This window comes from Salmo salar, chromosome 04 (assembly GCF_965601325.2).
Source record: "Salmo salar chromosome 04, fSalSal1, whole genome shotgun sequence".
Taxonomy (NCBI): Eukaryota; Metazoa; Chordata; class Actinopteri; order Salmoniformes; family Salmonidae; genus Salmo; species Salmo salar.
This window is the reverse complement of record NC_138294.1, coordinates 72,729,919-72,750,130: the sequence shown is the minus strand read 5'-3', so window position 1 is coordinate 72,750,130 and position 20,212 is coordinate 72,729,919. Positions and strand designations below refer to the sequence as shown.

The 20,212-nt window shown below is 41.9% G+C and overlaps 3 protein-coding genes across 6 annotated transcripts in view; 2 read left to right on the top strand and 1 right to left on the bottom strand.

Moving 5' to 3' along the window:
• Positions 1-1,458: 1,458 nt before the first annotated feature.
• LOC106603755 (uncharacterized) lies at positions 1,459-3,375 on the bottom strand. The gene is made up of 3 exons (XM_014197810.3): positions 3,095-3,375; positions 2,240-2,900; positions 1,459-2,055 (listed from the first exon to the last, which is right to left on the bottom strand). The coding sequence occupies exons 1-3, from the start codon at positions 3,179-3,181 to the stop codon at positions 1,817-1,819; spliced, it is 987 nt and encodes a 328-aa protein (XP_014053285.3). The 5' UTR covers positions 3,182-3,375; the 3' UTR covers positions 1,459-1,816.
• Positions 3,376-4,916: 1,541 nt separating this feature from the next.
• On the top strand, positions 4,917-7,585 carry nccrp1 (P1, F-box associated domain containing). The gene is given in 7 exon segments (NM_001166257.1): positions 4,917-4,984; positions 4,986-5,062; positions 5,731-5,811; positions 5,952-6,048; positions 6,679-6,774; positions 7,025-7,163; positions 7,281-7,585. Coding segments are annotated over 7 exon segments (687 nt in total). The 5' UTR covers positions 4,917-4,934; the 3' UTR covers positions 7,428-7,585.
• Positions 7,586-7,868: 283 nt separating this feature from the next.
• Positions 7,869-20,212, top strand: part of slc8a2a (solute carrier family 8 member 2a) — a 61,072-nt gene continuing 48,728 nt past the window's right edge. For all 4 annotated transcript variants that reach the window (XM_045717263.2, XM_014197675.3, XM_014197674.3 and 1 more), the window contains exon 1: positions 7,869-8,464. The gene's annotated coding sequence lies outside the window, so the exon portion shown is untranslated. The remainder of the gene's footprint in view (positions 8,465-20,212) is intronic.

Sequence of the window (20,212 nt, the reverse complement as noted above, 5' to 3'; positions counted from 1 at the left end):
ACCTTTCCCTTGGAGAACATGCCGTTCACCTCATCCCCAATCACCCTCAGCTGGCCCCTAGAATGCTCAGAGGATTCCTCTACAGGACACAGTCTATGGAGTCGAATGGGCTGTCCTATTGCTCTTATCACAACGGCCCTCTTCACTGGTACAAACATGAATAGAAGGGGAAGAACACTTTTATCCATATCTCACAATATATGAAAATCTAGAATTGTTTGGGTATCACCTATCACAAATGTTAACACAGAATTGAGTAATTACACTACTAAAGGGACATGACTAAATTGTCATATCACATAAATAGAAATGCAATAATATATGCACGAACTGTTTAGGTTGGGAAGCATGCGGCCGCCCTAAAGGCATCAGCATGCTTCAGTTCGGCTGTGCTCGCATACTTTAAAAGATCGTTTAAAAAACGACCAAAAAAATCGGAAATAGTACTGTTTGTCCATTTTGAGACGCCACAGGCAGTATACACTTCCTCAAAATAGTCAGAATTAATCTATGATAACTCAAGAAATCTGTCATACATTTTGACATTTTTGCATTTTGGCAGAGGAGATGTAATCTAAAGGCGTCTGCATGCTTCCCAGCCGAAACTGTTCCTGCATATATTATGACGTGGGTTTGTGACGTTTTGTTGGTTTTGGAGATCTGTGAGGATTTTGTCCGCTGTTCGGGCACACGAAATGTTTTCTAGAGGCAAGCCAAAATTCGGAGCCGAAGTCTACATTCCTTCGTCGCACACAAAATGAATGACAGATTTCTTGAGATATTTTAGATTCATTCGGACTATTTTGAGGAAGCGTATACTGTTTAAGGTTTCTGAAAATGGACAAACAGCACTATTGCAGCTTTTTTTCTCGTATTTCAAGCGAATGTATTTTAAGGGAGTATGCAAGCACACTCGTTCGATTCAGCTAGCCGAGTTCGCCTAGGCGCTAGCCCAACTGGAGCATGCTTACGCCTTTAGTCGAGCAATTTTACATCTAAGATGTTTGGTGCAGTATTTCGCAATGAATTTGTTCAATGAATATCAACTAATACTTTATTGAAGAATCCCTACAGCTGTTGACCAATCACGTACACTTCAGAGCTGCCGAATTTAGGCTGGCCTTGAGCAAAAATGTAGTGTGCCCAAACACCCGAAAAACACGAAAGACACAAAATACGATCATAATATATGCATGCACTCTTCCGAAATGTTTCGGCTGGGAGGCATGCGGACCCTTGCCTATGCTAATAGAATATACAGGCAGTCTATGCCGCATTATAAACAGATTACACGGTTCATAGACATTATTATAATTTCCTACTCCTAGCACTCAAACAAAAAATGCAAGGCTGGTTGGAATATGATCCTTATTAATTAACAGTGCACCCGCTGTTTTCCGAGTAAGTAACTCTGCTTAAAAGTAATAAGGACTGGCACACTGACAATAAACAGGTATACTGCCAAACATACAGTAATCTACACAGTTAAGATAGTAAAACAATCTCCATGACCAATCGACAAGCCAATCAGACTTCCACTCCCTCGCCATTCTCTGTAGGTAAGAGGCCTCTGATTTAACCTCTGATGACCGATGCACTATTGTAAAGTGGTTGTTCCACTGGATATTATAGGTGAATGCACCAATTTGTAAGTCGCTCTGGATAAGAGCGTCTGCTAAATGACTAAAATGTAATGTAATGTAAGACAGACCTACTGTGTGGGATCAATGTTTCGTCTTGTATGAAGACACAGGATAATAAAAGGCTCACACACCCTCAATTGAGGACAAATCAACCTTCTAACTTGTATTTCATCTCATTGAAATGTAAAGTGTACCCCTGATGTTTGCCACCCACCTGCCTCCCCTGTGTTCAGTGCAGGTGTGTGGGTAAGGGCACAGATATAGGTCTGAGTGGCGGCATCAGGGGAGGAGCAGTAAGGCCCTATGTCTTTCTGCAGGACCACCTGATGTGAAGTGGCAATGGGTTGGTACTGCTGCTGAATGCTGCTCTGCTGGTTCCTTTTCATCGCACTTTCCCTCTGGGCCCTGAACACTACAGGCCAAGGTTATAATAGACAATGGAAAATAATCAAACCATGAAAAAAAACTAATTAGTCAAATTAAATAATGTACCTTTTTGAGCTACAACAACTGATCTGAATCTAACATTTTTTTTCTCTCTCTCTTTCCTGTTGCACTTGTGTTCTGATGCTTCCTGATGACCGATGATAACTTACCCATGATAGGTTCAGTGTCAGGGCCTGGGATGGAGTGAGGACTCTGGGCTAGGGCAGTCAGGTATGTCTGTGTGCCAACATCACAGAGCAAGGACCTCGACTGATATCTGGCACCTCCGTCCCAAACCTGCCACGGGTGCAAAACATTGGACTGGGATGGTGATGTCCTAATGATGTTGGTCTCCAGGGCCTTTGACCTCTGGTAGTCTGAGACTCCAGAGTGATGATCTGCAATGTCTGTCCTATGGAGGTCTCTACCCAGATCTATCCCAATGCTGTCTGCTTTGGGGTGGACTGTCTGAAGTTGGTCCATTCTGAGCTGCTTACAATCATTTCTAAATTGAGTGTCTTCTCTTAGGGCCTCTGCCCTGTAGCTTAGGTGGCCCAACTTGTCTGTGCTAATGTTGTCTCTCACAGAGATGCCAGTCCTGATGTCTGTTCTGTCACTTTGGCAGTTGTCTATTCGGACTGTTTTGACGTTTTTCCTTCTCTCTGTGCTGAGAATGTTGTCTTTGCTGAAGTTGTCTGGCTGTAGTGCTCTACGGTATTCTTCTATGGTAGTGTTCTCTGTTCTGTGGCTGCCTATACCAGGGCTCTTGGTTCGACCAGCCACTGGAAGCACTGTTACAACTGGTGTCTCAGGAGACAGCTGTCCAGGAGACTAAAGGGAATAATGTCTGTATGAGGGCAGGCCATTTTTGTTTTTGACACATTTTTAGCAATAGTGGGCCAACCCCTTCTTATTAATTTCCATGGCTTGTGTTTGAACAGAGGACTAGTGTTTCCCATCAAACATTTTCGTAGGCAACCAGATAATTAAACATGTTCATTTCATGTGCTACAGGTGAAATTTACCTTCAACTGGTGGCAATGGTCCTTTTCAGTTTTCAGCACAGCTTCCCTCCACACATGTTGTAGCGTTTTATCTGTCTGGAAACTCATAATTGAAGGGCGGCCGGCGTATGCTATGTTCCTGAAGATTCAGACCCTACATAGTGTCATTCCTAGACCTTGTTTGCCTGCTATTTTGTGCTTTTATCCTATTGATTGTGCTTCGTTAGAACGTTGGTTTAGAATCCTATTTGAGGTCATAATTAAAAACGAAAACCTTTATTGTGATGCCCATAGAGAAGCCACCAAACATCAGATAGGCCTAAATAACCCCTGGCATAGTCTGTAAAGCAATATGTAACCTATAATAAAGTCTAAATTAGCTCTAATGAAAGTGTAGTCACAATTTTTTTTTTTTTAATCCCATCCCCTGTCCCACAGGTCTTTTGACTTTTGGTAGGCCGTCATTGTAAATAAGAATTTGTTCTTAACTGACTTGCCTAGTTAAATAAAGGTTAAATTAAATAAATAAATAAAATTGTGAATAATAGCCTAGGCTACTCCTTAGTTATTGGACAGATATGCCCTATTCAATCTCTATTTTCCCCAATGTTATTAGTGTTTTCTAATAATGAAATGGGTTGATGCTTCAAGTTGACCAAATTAATGTAAACTAAATGAATGAATGAATGAATGAATGATGGCCTTTATACATTACTCTGAAGTAGTTCTGCTGCATTCATAACCAAGTGGGAAGGTGTTGTGAAGTCACCAGTCAGATGCATTCAAGTGCTTTTAACTAGTTGAGAAATGCTAATTGGCTAATGGCCAACAAGCTGCATCAGCCATAAAAAACAGGTAGGTTACAGCTATCATGCTTATAAAACAAATGTTAGTGTTAAAAAATATATATTAATAGATTGCCTTTTATAAATAATATTTTGTTATTACCGAAAAAGCTGTTATCAAGGTAATTTCCTTAGTAGGTCATTTATTTAGTAGGTGAGGTCATAGGTCAGCATGTGGGTGAGTCTGAGCCAGGGATAATAGATGAGTTTCCCACTAATGGCCTAATTACGAGTTGGATGGGAGTTCTTATGGATTTTTCCCAGTCCTATATGGTAAATACCACTTTCCCAATTGATTATGAATGCGGCATTACTTGGGCATCTATGACAACTGCAACTTTAAGAAGTAGTAAATAAGAGCAAATGTCGCAATCTTCTCCAGAGGTGGAGCTTGCCTTGAAACCCGAAGTTGAATTGCATTGACTTCTCTGTCGGTCAGAAATGAGCGTTTGATTTACAAAAGTTTCCTCAACTGACCTCTCAAAGACAATGTTGAATAAAAGTAATTTTTTATGTACTTTACCGTAAATCTGAACGCACTATCAGGGCTTTAAACAGTTGATGTAGACTAATTGCACTTTACTGTGGATATGTCTCACATTCCTGTCGCCAAAAGGACCAATTTTATATTTAACCAGGCAAGTCAGTTAAGAACAAATTCTTATTTACAATGACGGCCTACACCGGCCAAACCCGGGCCAATTGTACGCCGCCCTATGGGACTCCCAATCACGACCGGTTGTGCCTTAGACCGCTGTGTCACTCTGGAGCCAATCACACAGACAACCAGTAAAGTAGGTTAAAATATCATTTTATTTAACATTCTTGCTTGTGGAGGTCGCGAGAGCAAACTTTCCTTATTCAAACGCTCATTTCTGCGCGACGTATCTTCGGGTTTCCAGGTAGGCTAAGGGTGGGGCATAAACTACTACTATTATCAATTCCAGCTTTCGACTTTACACTTCCTGTTTCACTGTACGCTGGATACGAACACATCACACAATGGCGACCAATGAATGGAAAAAAAGATGCGAGACAGAGTGGAATATCAAAGGCATTTCGATGCCTGATGGAGTGGATTGGAAGTTCGTCTACGAAGCGAAGCCGTTCGGTCGAAATTTGTTGAGGAATCCTGCGCCTCACGGTAGCTACGTCACAATATGTCGAATTGTATTGAAAGTGGTGTATGTTTACTGCAGCTGTCGTGTTAGGTTTCACTGGAATAAAAAGTATAATAAGTAGTAAAGCTTGATCTGACATAGACTACGGTACTATGTGAGATATGTAGGAGGCAAGGGTTTGAATAACTAAATGGTACAAATTGAGGAACACTACGACGTAGAGAAATAGTGTAGAGTTTGAACATCAATCGTTGGTTTGCTTTTATTTAAGACCGGGTTGGACTACTAGAGGGTAGGTCAGTGGTGTTCAAACTTCTTCAGCGGGGACCCCATTTTTTTCTGCAATAATTGCTCGCGACCGCTCCAAATCTAATGACACTATTTTCAAATCCGTGAATTGCCGATTTTTTACATCAACAAATAACCTTAAATTCATTGAATTTTCATATCTTATCAAAATTTAAAAGAAACCAATAAATACATTTACTAGGGAAATTGTGTTTTTAAAAGTATTTCTCAAAAACGTTTGTATATTGGCCCATACAATAATATGTACTCTTAATCTTTTGTTACATTTTCAGAAATATCTGTGTAAATGTTGTTGACTCACGACCCCGACTTTGAATACCACTGCTGTAGGTTAAAGTCCTTTGTTGTTATATTGACTCAGTCTTCCTCCTTCCCCACCCAGGTGTGAGTCAGGACTCCCCTCCTCCTGAGCGTGAACTGACAGAGTTTCCACCAGAAGGACCTCCTCGCTCTGAACCAGAGGGTACATAGTTATAGTATACAAGAAGAAAATGTTGACTATTATTTCCATTTATAAGACCATAAAGCAATAGAGGGGTAGGCCTAATTGATTTTTAACATTAAGAGAAATTCCTTTCATGATTCATATCTTTCAATCTATAGGTGACTATACCGGCTGGACCACCAGCAGAGAGGACCTTGGTTATGATGCCAGCGGCGTACCACCAGGGGTCACCATCTGTTACCTGCCTAACTACAGGTGACATAAGCGACAAACAACTGTCACCTTTGTTCAAATGAGCTACCCCTCTTTACCTTGTCACAGGCCTCACTATCAGTCAAGCTAGTCGCATAACCACTCCCTCTAAAGGCACATTTCCTGGACCCAGATTCATGGAATATGTCTAAAATGTTCTACTTCACATTCATCATCTCCAGCACCACCCTAACATCAACATATGAGAAATGGTGTGTTTGTGTGTTTTGTAGTAAAAAATATAGAGGAATGACATCATCAAGCAATTAGTAGGCAATGCCTACTCATAATTAGTTAGAATCACACTATGTACACTGATTATTTAATTGGAAACACTTATCTTCCTCTATCTTTTTTTACTACAAAACATAGAAATGTGCAATTTCATACATGTTGGGGTGGTGCTGGAGATGATGATAATGAAGTTGAAAAATTGTGACATTTCTCTATAAGCCTTCCCTGAATTTAAAACATTCTCATTGGAGATTCTTCATTGAAAGTGCTTTTTGTCCAAGACTAGTCTTAATCTGGGTGTGGCCGTTAAACCAGACCAAATGCTTTAAGTCTTATCAGAGACGGTGGTAGATAGTTCAGTATCTATCTCTGACTGGTGCTGTGTTTCTGTGTTCTCAGCTGGTTTACCTTGGAGCAGAGAGTGGACCTAAAGGCTGAGGGAGTATGGGACGAGCTTTTGGATGGTTTCCAACCTGACATCGTCATCAAAGACTGGTGGGTTTCAACCTGACAGCCTAAGCATGCATTCATGACTCATGGTACATTACGATGTGTCTATGTCAACATCACAACCTGGGACTCAATCGCTTGAAGTCAGATGGCAATAGGCAATTGCAAAACAGCGGTCTCCAATAATGTTGCAATCAGTGTAGAGTTTCACTTCCCCTATCCAGAACCTTGCCTCCTTGTATTCATATTTTGGTTTTTAAAACATAGGAACTGTTTTGACCTTTGACCCCTGTAGGTATGAGGAGAGCCAACTGCACGAGTCCATCTACCAGCTGCGGGTGAGGTTGCTGGGAACAGATGGACAGACGGTCATCTCCGAATACACCATGAGCCCTACTGAGCAGCTTAGTGAATACTCCCACAACTGGAAAGAGGTGGGGCCTAGACATGTTTTGTTATGAGTTTGTATTATACATATTAGCTTGAAAGACTGATTGTGTTTGATCACATACTTATTTGTGCAGTAAGTCATTTTCTGTCTGTCCATGTAGGTGTCCCATGTGTTCTCAGGCTACGGGCCTGGGGTGAGGTATGTCCACTTCCTCCATAGACTGAAGAACAAGTTCATGGTGGAGTTCTTCCCCACCCTGGTTACAGGAAGTACTGTCCTTGTCAAGCCAAGCAAATCCAGCCAATAGAAAACCTTCTAAAGGACCACAGTGGACACTTTGGAAGTGATATCCACCATGGACCATGTGTCCAATGTCCATATTGTCAGTCATTGGTAGTGGAAATGTAGATCATATTCTACATTACAAAGCACTTTTTGAAAATAAAAAACATCTTTAATTAAAAACTTTGATATTCTTGTTGAGAACCAAGCATTTGGATTACACATTTGACATATTTCAGTCTGCTATTTACAAATAGACATACAAGAGCAGCGAGGACCAATCTTCATACCGCTGTAAATAGCCCTAATAGGCTCAAATGCAACTAGAAATGTGTAGACTAATATTCCATTTAAGTAGGATATAAACATGTAGGGCTGAACGAAGGTCTGCTATCAACCCAAATATTTTTTCTGAATATATTCTTAAATGCAAGTCTTTTTTTCAGAAATTAAATGTAAGTTCTCTAGTACTTCATATTTGTTATAAGTAGCCTAGCCTACTTAATGTTAAACTTAATACTTTGATTCAGAGGGGTTGGGTTAAATGTGGAAGACACGTTTCAGTTGAATGCATTCAGTTGTACAACTGACCAGGTATCCCCTTTTCCCTTTAATTTGCTTCTTTAAACAGTCATACTTTTGTACTTACATTTTTTTATTTCAGAGGCCTTCTATATATGCCGCATTCACGTGCTAGTCGGAACTAAACTTGGTAATGTCCGACATGCTAACTGATTGAACGCGGTACATGTACAACCAGAACCAGTAAGGAATTCGGAAATATGCAAGTTCCAACTAGGGCGTGAACGCGGCAATATTCTCTGCTATATAGAGACGGGTTCGTTGTAGGACCAATGATCGTGTCGGTTTCGCGGTTGCGCAGTTTACGCTGTGTGTGATCACCCGCATGGATTCCAGCATCAGTAGGGGATTGTGAGTAAACGGGAAAGTGCGTCTGTGAGTCCACCTGTTTGGGAAGAAGGGGACAGTTTTACCGGGGACTTGTTCTGATTGTTTCGAAGCAATGTCAGCATTACGGCGAAACGTGCCATAGGCGACGAGGTAAGAATGAATGGTTAGAGTAAATGACAGGTGGAGGCAAATACTTTTTCATAGTTGACCGTTATACTTTTCTCGGTTATTCACAATATATTTGTTTTAACATTGTGCGTGTGTACACAGATTGTTTAAAGTAAATAATTTAATGTAAATCAGCTATTTTGATCAACTGTTCAGCAGATCAACTAGTGCGCATCTCTCTGTTGATTCTCGTCGCTGCGTAGCCTACGTTCATTCTAGACAATTGTAATTGTCATGACTGGAAATGTACAATGCTTGAGCATGTTTATTAATGTAATGCAGGTGTTCATGTTATCCATGCTGTTTGAATTTATATAGAATATAACGTTTCAATATAAGACACATTTTGTCATGTCAACCCATAGAACATAGTTGCTTACTAAATTGTTGGCTACATTTCCCATTTACATCTTAAACTTTCAGTTTTATTCAATGGAATACAAAGCATCTTATTCGCATAGGCCATGTTTATTAGCCTATTATAAGTGAATAATGTCCGTGATGTGAACTCAATTTCCAACTTTATCGCCTAAATTGTGTTCTGTTGCGTCCTATTTATAGACAGTCAGTCGTTAAAATCTGTTGTAAGACAAAAACTCCCAGCTCAGAGTAGGTTTTAGGATGGTGCATGCATGTTACAGTTTTTCACAATCGCGTATAGCAGAACAGAAATTATCAAATGTTTAAATACATTAATAACTTCTGATAATTTTCTTCGCTTTGTACCTGACTTGCATATCTTAGACCACCCTTTGCTAAATGATACACTGATACAAATGTGTATCAGTGAATACAAAATTCACTGTTAAGGGTTTTGTTCACCGAATATTATCACATTGTTTTCATCAGAAGATAAATGTGTGCAATTGTGTTCACTGTTTTCGGCAAACAGTAAATACTATTAAATACTACTGCACAAAGTTCTAAATCACCCCATCAGTGTCATACCATGTACAATATAGGGAAATATCTAGGCAATGGCGACTGTAATTGAATGTGTTTGCTTTTTAAAAAAACAATATTGCACAGAGGCAGAAAATGTAGTTGGGTTACTTTCAAGTAACTCTGGGTTACTTATAAGTAATCTCCAACATTGTGACATTTTCATTTTAGAGCTTTGCTTTGGTGTGGGTTGTGGCCTAAACAATCATATCAATTGTGTTCCTTTATTTTTTTCACCTTTCCTTATTTCTACTGCGGATTGTGTTTCTGTACGCCAATGTAAAGTCTACAAAACTATGAGAAAAAACCCTATGTATTGATTTGGATTGTGATTATACCAGTGAATGAATCTTGCACACAATGTGCTTTTGCCCATAATTCTGAACCTTTGCATAGTTGCACTTCCAATTTTGATCATCATGATTTTGTGACAGCAAAGAATATGCATTGATCTACTTGGATTTTTTCTGTTTTGTTTGCTTGGACTCGAGAGATAAGTATGGTTGCATTTCTCTTTTTGCTGGTAGTCATGATCTTTTGACGAATGTATTTGCAATTTTGAATGTATAATACAGTTTTGATTAATTGATTTGTTTTGAGAAGGCAACTACATTTTTAAAAAAGCATTTACTGTTTTGCAAAAGGCCACGGAGTTCTGTGGCTTGTGGACTCTGTTTTGTAAATCGACATTGTTACGAAATATGCTTGTACACGGTTGATTAAAACTGTAAGACACTGCCTCGCTAGAAGTAAAATCGACTCATAAAAGTTTTTCAGCTGGTAATCACGACAGTTTGATGTACCGCAAAGGAAAGATAGTGATGACGCTTATTGACGTTATTGCAAATTGTGGGGAATAACCAATCACGATGAGGCATTGCCAGCTGTGAACTAATAGCGCGCTTCAAACAACCACGGTGAATATGACTGTACATCAAATGTTGCAATGGTAAAGCGTCTGATCTAATTTTCGGCTGACATATACTGTATGTTGACATGCATAACCCCCTTTTCTTACAAATTCTGATGTTTTGAATAATGTGATATTGCACTGAATCAGACAAAGCTGGTTAAAAGTGGAATTTTGTTAATATTACAGTTATATCAACACACCCGTTCAGCAACCCTAAATCACTTTTGTCACAGTAGGCATCAAGTCACTTGTGATGATGTTACATAAAACGTTTGAAAACATTATGGGTATATACACTAGATTACATAGGGGGCGCTGTGTTGAAGCCACCATGTCGCCATCTTGACACTCTCCCACCATTGTAAAAAATATTTTGAACGCGAAAGAAATGCATTTATCAGTGTCGTGTATTCATGGATGCCAAGGCTTCCCCCAAAAATTGACAAAGAAAAAATGCAATAACAATAATACATGTTTGTTTCTGTGTTTCATAATTTTCCTTCATGTCACAAGAGGCTGAATGTATCTCACAGGAGAAAGCATCCGAGCGAGTGAAACAGCACCCCTCTGTCTCTCTATGTGTAGTCCATCTATCTGATGCTGTCTGGACCAAACCACTATGACGTTGCCGCCCATAGCATTGAAGGCAAGGGAAGCCAGCGAGCATCTGGCCTCCCTTGACAACAAAAAGTATACAAAATGTGTCAATCAGCGTGAGTGAAACTGAGCGAGCTCAACTGTGAATGGTCCAGGCGCACCAACAAAAAAAAGTGAAAGTGATCGTGGAGGCCAGGTCATCTGATGCAGCACTCCATCACTCTCCTTCTTGGTCAAATAGCCCTTACACAGCCTGGAGGTGTGTTTTGGGTCATTGTCCTGTTGAAAAACAAATGATAGTCCCACCAGATGGGATGGCGTATCGCTGCAGAATGCTGTGGTAGCCATACTGGTTAAGTGTCCCTTGAATTCCAAATAAATCACTTACAGTGTCACCAGTAAAGCACCATCACACCTCCTCCTCCATGCTTCACGGTGGGAACCACACATGCAGAGATCATCCATTCACCTACTCTGCATCTCACAAAGACACGGCAGATGGAACCAAAAATCTCCAATTTGGACTCATCAGACCAGTCTAATGTCCATTGCTCGTGTTTCTTAGCCCAAGTAAATCTCTTCTTCTTGGTTTCCTTTAGCAGTCGTTTTTTTTCAGCAATTCGACCATGAAGGCCTGATTCACACAGTCTCCTCTGAACAGTTGATGTTGAGATGTGTCTGTTACTTGAACTCTGAAGGATTTATTTGGGCTGCAATCTGAGGTGCAGTTAACTCTAACTTATCCTCTGCAGCAGAGGTAACTCTGCGTCTTCCTTTCCTAAGGCGATCCTCATGAGAGCCAGTTTCATCATAGCGCTTGATGGTTTTTGCGACTGCACTTGAAGAAACTGTCAAAGTTCTTGAAATTTTCAGAATTGACTGACCTTCATGTCTTAAAGTAATGATGGGACTGTCGTTTCTCTTTGCTTATTTGAGCTGTTCTTGCCATAATATGGACTTGGTATTTTACCAAATAGGGCTATCTTCTGTATACCACCCCTACCTTGTCACAACACAACTGATTGGCTCAAACACATTTAGAAGGAAAGAAATTCCACAAATTAACTTTTAACAAGGCACACCTGTTAATTGAAATGCATTCCAGGTGACTATCTCATGAAGCTGGTTGAGAGAATGCCAAGAGTGTGCAAAGCTGTCATCAGGCAAAGGGTGGCTACTTTGAAGAATCTCAAATATTTAACACTTTTTTGGTTACTACATGATTCCAAATGTGTTATTTCGTAGTTTTAATGTCTTCACTATTATTCTACAATGTAGAAAATAGTGAAAATAAAGAAAAACCCTTGAATGAGTAGGTGTGTCCAAACTTTTGACTGGTACTGTATATACACTTGTCACGTCCTGACCAGTATAAGGGTTATTTGTTATTATAGTTTGGTCAGGACGTGGCAGAGGGTATTTTGTTTATGTGGTTCGGGGTGGTGATTTATGTAGTAGGGTTTGATTTATTATGTCTGGGTTTTAGTCTATGTTCTGTTCTGTTTTTGTATTTCTATGTTCTTTCTGGTTTGTGGTATTTCTATGTGTAGGTTAATGGGGTGTTGGACTCTCAATTGGAGGCAGGTGCTTTCTCGTTGCCTCTGATTGAGAGTCCTATATATGGGTAATTGTTTGGTGTAGTGTTGTGGGAGATTGTTTCTTGTGTTGCCTGTGTGAGCATGACAAGACTGGTTTGTTTTTCGGGTTGTTATTTTGGTGTTCTTTTTATTAAAAAATAAATAACAAGATGAGCATCCACATTCCTGCTGCGTTTTGGTCCTCTATTCCCGACGACAACCGTTACAGAATCTCCCACCACAAAAGGACCAAGCAGCGGAGAGGGGAGCGATGGGAATATGATATGGACTGTTGGGTAAAGGAGACATGGGCAGAGTTGAGGAGAGGCATTTCCAGGGCTGTGGAGAATTTAAGGGAGCCCGAGAGGCAGCCCCAAGATTGTTTTTGGGGGGGGCAGACGGGTAGTTTGGCTGGGCGAGGAGTGAGCCCCAGGCCAAATCCCCGTACCTTTTTTGGGCAACCAGTGACTGGACAGGTCCTGTGCTTCGGGGTAATGGGTACTGTGGCGAGGCCAAGTATTTTTAGGCCGGTACGCGCAGTACCAGCTCCCCGCATTTGCCAGGGGGAAGTGGGCATTCAGCCAGTAAGAGCGATGCCAGTTTTGCGCTCGAGACCGCCAGTACGCCTCTATGGTCCAGTGCGTCAGCCCAGTCCGACTCGTCCTGTTCCCGCTCCCCGCACTAGCCCTGAGGTGCGTGTCCCCAGACTGGCACATCCAGTACCACGCATCAGGCTTCCAGTGTGTCAGCCCAGCCTCGAGAGTTCGGCAACAGTGTGCAGTCCAGAGTATCCGGCAACAGTGTGCAGTCCAGAGTATCCGGCAACAGTGTGCAGTCCAGAGTATCCGGCAACAGTGTGCAGTCCAGAGTATCCGGCAACAGTGTGCAGTCCAGAGTATCCGGGCAACAGTGTCTAGCCCGGAACCGAAGGGGTCTGCCTATGGACCCGGAACCGAAGGGAGTCGATCAGCAACCCGGAACTGAGTAAGTCTGTTGACAATCCGGAGCTAAAGATGATTAACTGTGTATCAAATGAGTCTGCCTACAGTGTGGAACGGAAGAGGTCTGCCTACGATCCGGAACGATGGGAGTCTGCCTACGGCCCGAAACTGAGCAAGTCTGTCTGCATTCTGGAGGACAGTAGGCCGGAGCCAGAACCACCTCCTGTATAGGTGGGTTGGGGAGGGGGGGGGGGTGTAGCACAAGTGCCGTCGGTGACGGCAGCCACCCTCCCTTCCCTCCCTTTAGTTTAGGGGGATTTTTTATTATTATTTTTTTTTTTAATTTATTTATTTATGAGGTGCATCCGGGGTCTGCACCTTTGGGGGGGGGGGTACTGTCACGTCCTGACCAGTATAAGGGTTATTTGTTATTATAGTTTGGTCAGGACGTGGCAGAGGGAATTTTGTTTGTGGTTCGGGGTGGTGATTTATGTAGTAGGGTTTGATTTATTATGTCTGGGTTTTGGTCTATGTTCTGTTCTGTTTTTGTATTTCTATGTTCTTTCTGGTTTGTGGTATTTCTATGTGTAGGTTAATGGGGGTTGGACTCTCAATTGGAGGCAGGTGCTTTCTCGTTGCCTCTGAGAGTCCTATATATGGGTAATTGTTTGTAGTGTTGTGGGAGATTGTTTCTTGTGTTGCCTGTGTGAGCATGACAAGACTGTTTTTCAGTTTGTTATTTTGGTGTTCTTTTTATTAAAAAATAAATAACAAGCTGAGCATCCACATTCCTGCTGCGTTTTGGTCCTCTATTCCCGACGACAACCATTACAACACTGAACAGAAATATAAGCGCAACATGTAAAGTGTTGGTCCCATGTTTCATGAGCTGAAATAAAAGATCCCCAAAATGTTCCATACGCACAAAATGTATTTCTCACAAATTTGTTTAGATCCCTGTTAGTGAGGATTTTATCCTTTGTCAAGAGGAGTATTTCTGTCTGTAATATCATTTTGTGGGGAAAAAAATATTCTGATTGGCTGGACCTGGCTCTACAGTGGGTGGACCTGACTCCCAAGTGGGTGGGCCCAGTCCCACCCATGGCTGTGCCCCTGCCCAGTTATGTGAAATCCCTAGATTAGGGCCTAATTGATTTATTTAAATTGACTGATTTCCTTATGCACTGTAATTCAGCAAAATCTTAGAAATTATTGCATTTTGCATTTATATCTTTGTTCAGTGTGTATGTATATATATATATAAAAAACATTTTCCTTGACGTATAATTTTGATAGATTACTAATGTTACTTAAATGCCACTGAAGCTAAGCAGGGTTGGTCCTGGTTGGTCCCTGGTTGTGAGACCTGATGCTGGAAATGGTGTTAGAGGGCCAGAAGGAGGCACTCTTTCCTCTGGTCCCCCCAAAAACATCCCAATACCCCAGGGCAGTAATTGGGGACATTGCCCTGTGCAGGGTGCCGTCTTTTGAATGGGACATTAAACGGGTGTCCTGACTCTCTGTGATCACTAAAGATCCCATGGCACTTATCGTAAGAGTTGGGGTGTTAAACCCAGTGTCCTGGCTAAATTCCCCATCTGGCCAGCTTCCAACTGGATTCCCCTGGTCAGTCTGTCAAGGAAAGTGCCGGTGTTCTTAATGTTTTGTATATGTGACCCTCTTTCTTCAGGCAGGTTTTTTCTGACTAACTAGGCTAGTACTGATAGAGAGATAAGACCTGGGTTCTATCAGGTGGGGCCTATACTGTATATAGGTGAGGCAATAGTCGACAAGGGGGGTGTATATGGTAGCCTACATGACACTGTATGTGTATTACCATGAGTTAGTATGCCCATGGATGATACAGGGGTAAAATATACCATAAGAATGTATGTGTACCATGTATAGAATAATGCGGTGCCTCCACCTAATAACCATAAACACTTCATAGGTTATTACTAGCTTATTAAGAAACTACAATACATACTGTAATGACCTCCCAGGGTCGTTACAAAACTATGATACACCCACAGAAACGATGATACACCCACACAATGGAATACAATTACCTTTTTCCTCCACGTTAGTGGAATTCATTAAAACAAAAGATAATGGTCAAAAATAGATTAAAATGTAAAGGTAAAAAATTGAAGGACATTTATCGCAAAGGACACACAAGAGGTCAACATAATAATCCTGGACCTAATTAAACCCTGAGATGAATTGTTAACAGGAAAAATATTAAAACTTAAAAATGTGCAAATGATTTGAATAAGACAATTAAATAATCAACGGTATTGCAATTGTACAATCGTGGCTAAAAGTTTTGAGAATGACACAAATATTAATTTCCACAAAGTTTGCTGCTTCAGTGTCTTTAGATATTTTTGACAAATGTTACTATGGAATACTGAAGTATAATTACAAGCATTTCATAAGTGTCAAAGGCTTTTATTGACAATTACATGAAGTTGATGCAAAGAGTCAATATTTGCAGACCTCTGCAATCCGCCCTGGCATGCTGTCAATTAACTTCTGGGCCACATCCTGACTGATGGCAGCCCATTCTTGCATAATCAATGCTTGGAGTTTGTCAGAATGTTTGGCTTTTTGTTCGTCCACCCGCCTCTTGAGGATTGACCACAAGTTCTCAATGGGATTAAGGTCTGGAGAGTTTCCTGGCCATGGACCCAAAATATCAATGTTTTGTTCCCAGAGCCACTTAGTTATCACTTTTGCCTTATGGCAAGGTGCTCCATCATGCTGGAAAAAGCATTGTTCGTCACCAAACTGTTCCTGGATGGTTGGGAGAAGTTGCTCTCGGAGGATGTGTTGGTACCATTCTTTAGGAGACAGTCCTGGTCCTTGCTTGACTTTCTTGGGCGCCCTGAAGCCTTCTTCACAACAATTGAACCGCTCTCCTTGAAGTTCTTGATGATCCGATAAATGGTTGATTTAGGTGCAATCTTACTGGCAGCAATATCCTTGCCTGTGAAGCCCTTTTTGTGCAAAGCAATGATGACGGCACATGTTTCCTTGCAGGTAACCCTGATTGGCAGAGGAAGAATAATGATTCCAAGCACCACCCTCCTTTTGAAGCTTCCAGTCGGTTATTCGAACTCAATCAGCATGACAGAGTGATCTCCAGCCTTGTAGTCGTCAACACTCACACCCGTGTTAACGGGAGAATCACTGACATGATGTCCTTTTGTGGCAGGGCTGAAATGCAATGGAAATGTTTTTTGGGGATTCAGTTCATTTGCATGGCAAAGAGGGACTTTGCAATTAATTGCAATTCATCTGATCACTCTTCATAACATTCTGGAGTATATGCAAATTGCCATCATACAACCTGGGGCAGCAGACTTTGTGAAAATTAATATTTGTGTCATTCTCAAAACTTTTTGGCCACGACTGTACAACCATATATAAAATATGGATCAAACCTTGTAGACAGGTGCATAACTGCAGGAAGTAGTTTGGGGGTTGGTGTGCTGCAACTTTTTTTGTCGCCGGGGGTGGGGGGGGGTAATGTTTTGCCCACAGGATTTTTTGTTGTTGCCAGTGCTGCAGTCTGTCCACTAATACAGGACTATTAAAGGCCCAGTGCACAACATTGAATTTTTTTTGTTATATACATTTTTTAAATATTCCGTTCTTTCAGGGGGTGCTTTCCCAACCTTGAACCCTGGAAAGCTGAAGCTAGTTTGAAACTGGTACAATAACGTTATACACTACCTGACCAAAATTATGTGGGCACCTGCTCGTCGAACATCTCATTCCAAAATCAGGGGCAATAATATGGAGTTGGTTCCCCCTTTGCTGCTAAAACAGCCTTCACTCTTCTGGGAAGGTATTCCACTAGATGATGGAACATTGCTGCGGGAACTTGTGTCCATTCAGCCAGAAGAGCATTAGTGAGATCGGTCACTAATATTGGGCGATTAGGCCTGGCTCGCAGTCTGCGTTCCAGTTCATCTCAAAGGTGTTTGATGGGGTTGATGTCAGGGCTCTGTGCAGGCCAGTCAAGTTCTACCATACCGATCTCGGCAAACCATTGCTGTATAGACTTGCTTTGTGCACGGGTGCATTGTCATGCAGAAACAGGAAAGGGCAGTTGCCACAAAGTTGGAAAAACAGAATCGTCTAGAATGTAATTGTATGCAGTAGCATTAAGATTTCCCTTCACTTGAAGTAAGGGGCCTATCCCAAACTATGAAAAACAGCCCCAGACCATTATTCCCCCTCCACCAAACTTTACAGTTGGCACCATGCATTGTGGCACGTAGCATTCTCCTGGTATCCGCCAAACCCAGATTCGTCCATCAGACTGCCAGATGGTGAAGCGTAATTAATCACTTCAGAGAATGTGTTTCCACTGCTCCTGCGTCCAATGGTGGAGAGCTTTACACTACTCCAGCCGACGCTTGGCATTGCTTATGGTGATCTTAGGCTTATGTGCGGCTTCTTGGCCATTGAAACCCATTTCATGTAGCTCCCGACGAACAGCTATTGTGCTAATGTTGCTTTCGAGGCAGTTGGGAACTCAGTAGTGAGTGTTGCAACCGAGAACAGACGGTTTTTACACACTTCAGCACTCGGCTTTCCCGTTCTGTGAACTTGTGTGGCCTAACACTTTGCGGCTGAGCTATTGTTGCTCCTAGACATTTCCACTTCACAATAACAGCACTTACAGTTGGGAAGCTCTAGCAGGGCAGAAAATTGACGAACTGACTTGTTGGAAAGGTGGTATCCTATGATGATACCACTTTGAAAGTTACTGAGCTGTTCAGTATGGGCCATTCTACTGCCAATGTTGATAGCATGGCTGTGTGCTCAATTTTATACACCTGTCAGCAACGGGTGTGGCTGAAATAGCTGAATCCATTCATTTGAAGGGGTGTCCACATACATTTGTATATAAAGTGTTTATACCTAAAAGCCAGCCGATACTAAAGTTTTACAAACAATAAAAACCTTAGGGCTCCCCCGAAAAGAATCTAAAAAAGTTTGGTACTTGTCCTTGGACACGGAGGGGTTAAACACTAATGTTACCGTCTATCCAGTGAAGAGAGGAGAACCGGACAGAGGGAGCGTAGGTAGCCAGCATCTGTCTACGAGAGGGCCAAGGATTCCATGGGATTTAACAGGTGGAAGAAACAACTGGAGAACTCCATCGGTGCCAAGAGGTTACTTGAAGAAGAACTGCAGGCAGCCGGTGATGATGTAGTGGTAGGATGCGCCTGGTAGGCTAGCTAGCTTATCTAGCTGTACCGACTAGCTTGGCTAGCCAGCAGTTTGTTTGTCGGTCCCTCGAGGATGATGACGACTCGGTGAACCACAAAATTAAAAGAGAATAGCGAGTGAAAAGGACCTGGCTAAACTCATACTGTCCCTGACTATTCAACGAAAAGCTAATCGAACAATACACTTTGGTGTCTCACTCTCAATAGCGAAAGCTGTCGTTGTTCCTCAAGATCACCTCAGTCCAAATCTGCACATACCCGGCCAAAGACTTGGTGCCACACCGTACGTGGACGCGGTCATTTCCAGAACGCGGACATGAGTATTGCCACACATAATAAATTAAATCCAGTCTTTACAGGGGGTTACAAATAAAAAAGCTTATAGATATAACTTCATTAGATTTTATATATAACTTTTTCTAAATTACAAAATATTATATCAAATTTACTCAAAATTGTTTTGTTGACTTAAAAATGTTGAGATGAGACAGATTACATTTTTAGTTCAGAAAGAGTAGTGGCAGCCAGGTAAAGTGTGACAGAATGTGGTTTCTGTGAGAATTCAGGCAGGGGGTGTTTTACCCCAAGACACCCAAGGCCAGCAGTTCCCAAACTAGAGTTCACGACCCCATGTGAGGTCGCAGGAGGAATTTCCAAAATCCTGAAGAACAAAATGTAATATGTAATATACACTGCTCAAAAAAATAAAGGGAACACTAAAATAACACATCCTAGATCTGAATGAATGAAATACTCTTAATAAATACTTTTTTCTTTACATAGTTGAATGTGCTGACAACAAAATCACACAAAAATAATCAATGGAAATCCAATTTATCAACCCATGGAGGTCTGGATTTGGAGTCACACTCAAAATTAAAGTGGAAAACCACACTACAGGCTGATCCAACTTTGATGTAATGTTCTTAAAACAAGTCAAAATGAGGCTCAGTAGTGTGTGTGGCCTCCACGTGCCTGTATGACCTCCCTACAACGCCTTGGCATGCTCCTGATGAGGTGGCGGATGGTCTCCTGAGGGATCTCCTCCCAGACCTGGACTAAAGCATCCGCCAACTCCTGGACAGTCTGTGGTGCAACGTGGCGTTGGTGGATGGAGCGAGACATGATGTCCCAGATGTGCTCAATTGGATTCAGGTCTGGGGAACGGGCGGGCCAGTCCATAGCATCAATGCCTTCCTCTTGCAGGAACTGCTGACACACTCCAGCCACATGAGGTCTAGCATTGTCTTGCATTAGGAGGAACCCAGGGCCAACCGTACCAGCATATGGTCTCACAAGGGGTCTGAGGATCTCATCTCGGTACCTAATGGCAGTCAGGCTACCTCTGGCGAGCACATGGAGGGCTGTGCGGCCCCCCAAAGAAATGCCACCCCACACCATGACTGACCCACCACCAAACCGGTCATGCTGGAGGATGTTGCAGGCAGCAGAACGTTCTCCACGGCGTCTCCAGACTCTGTCACGTCTGTCACATGTGCTCAGTGTGAACCTGC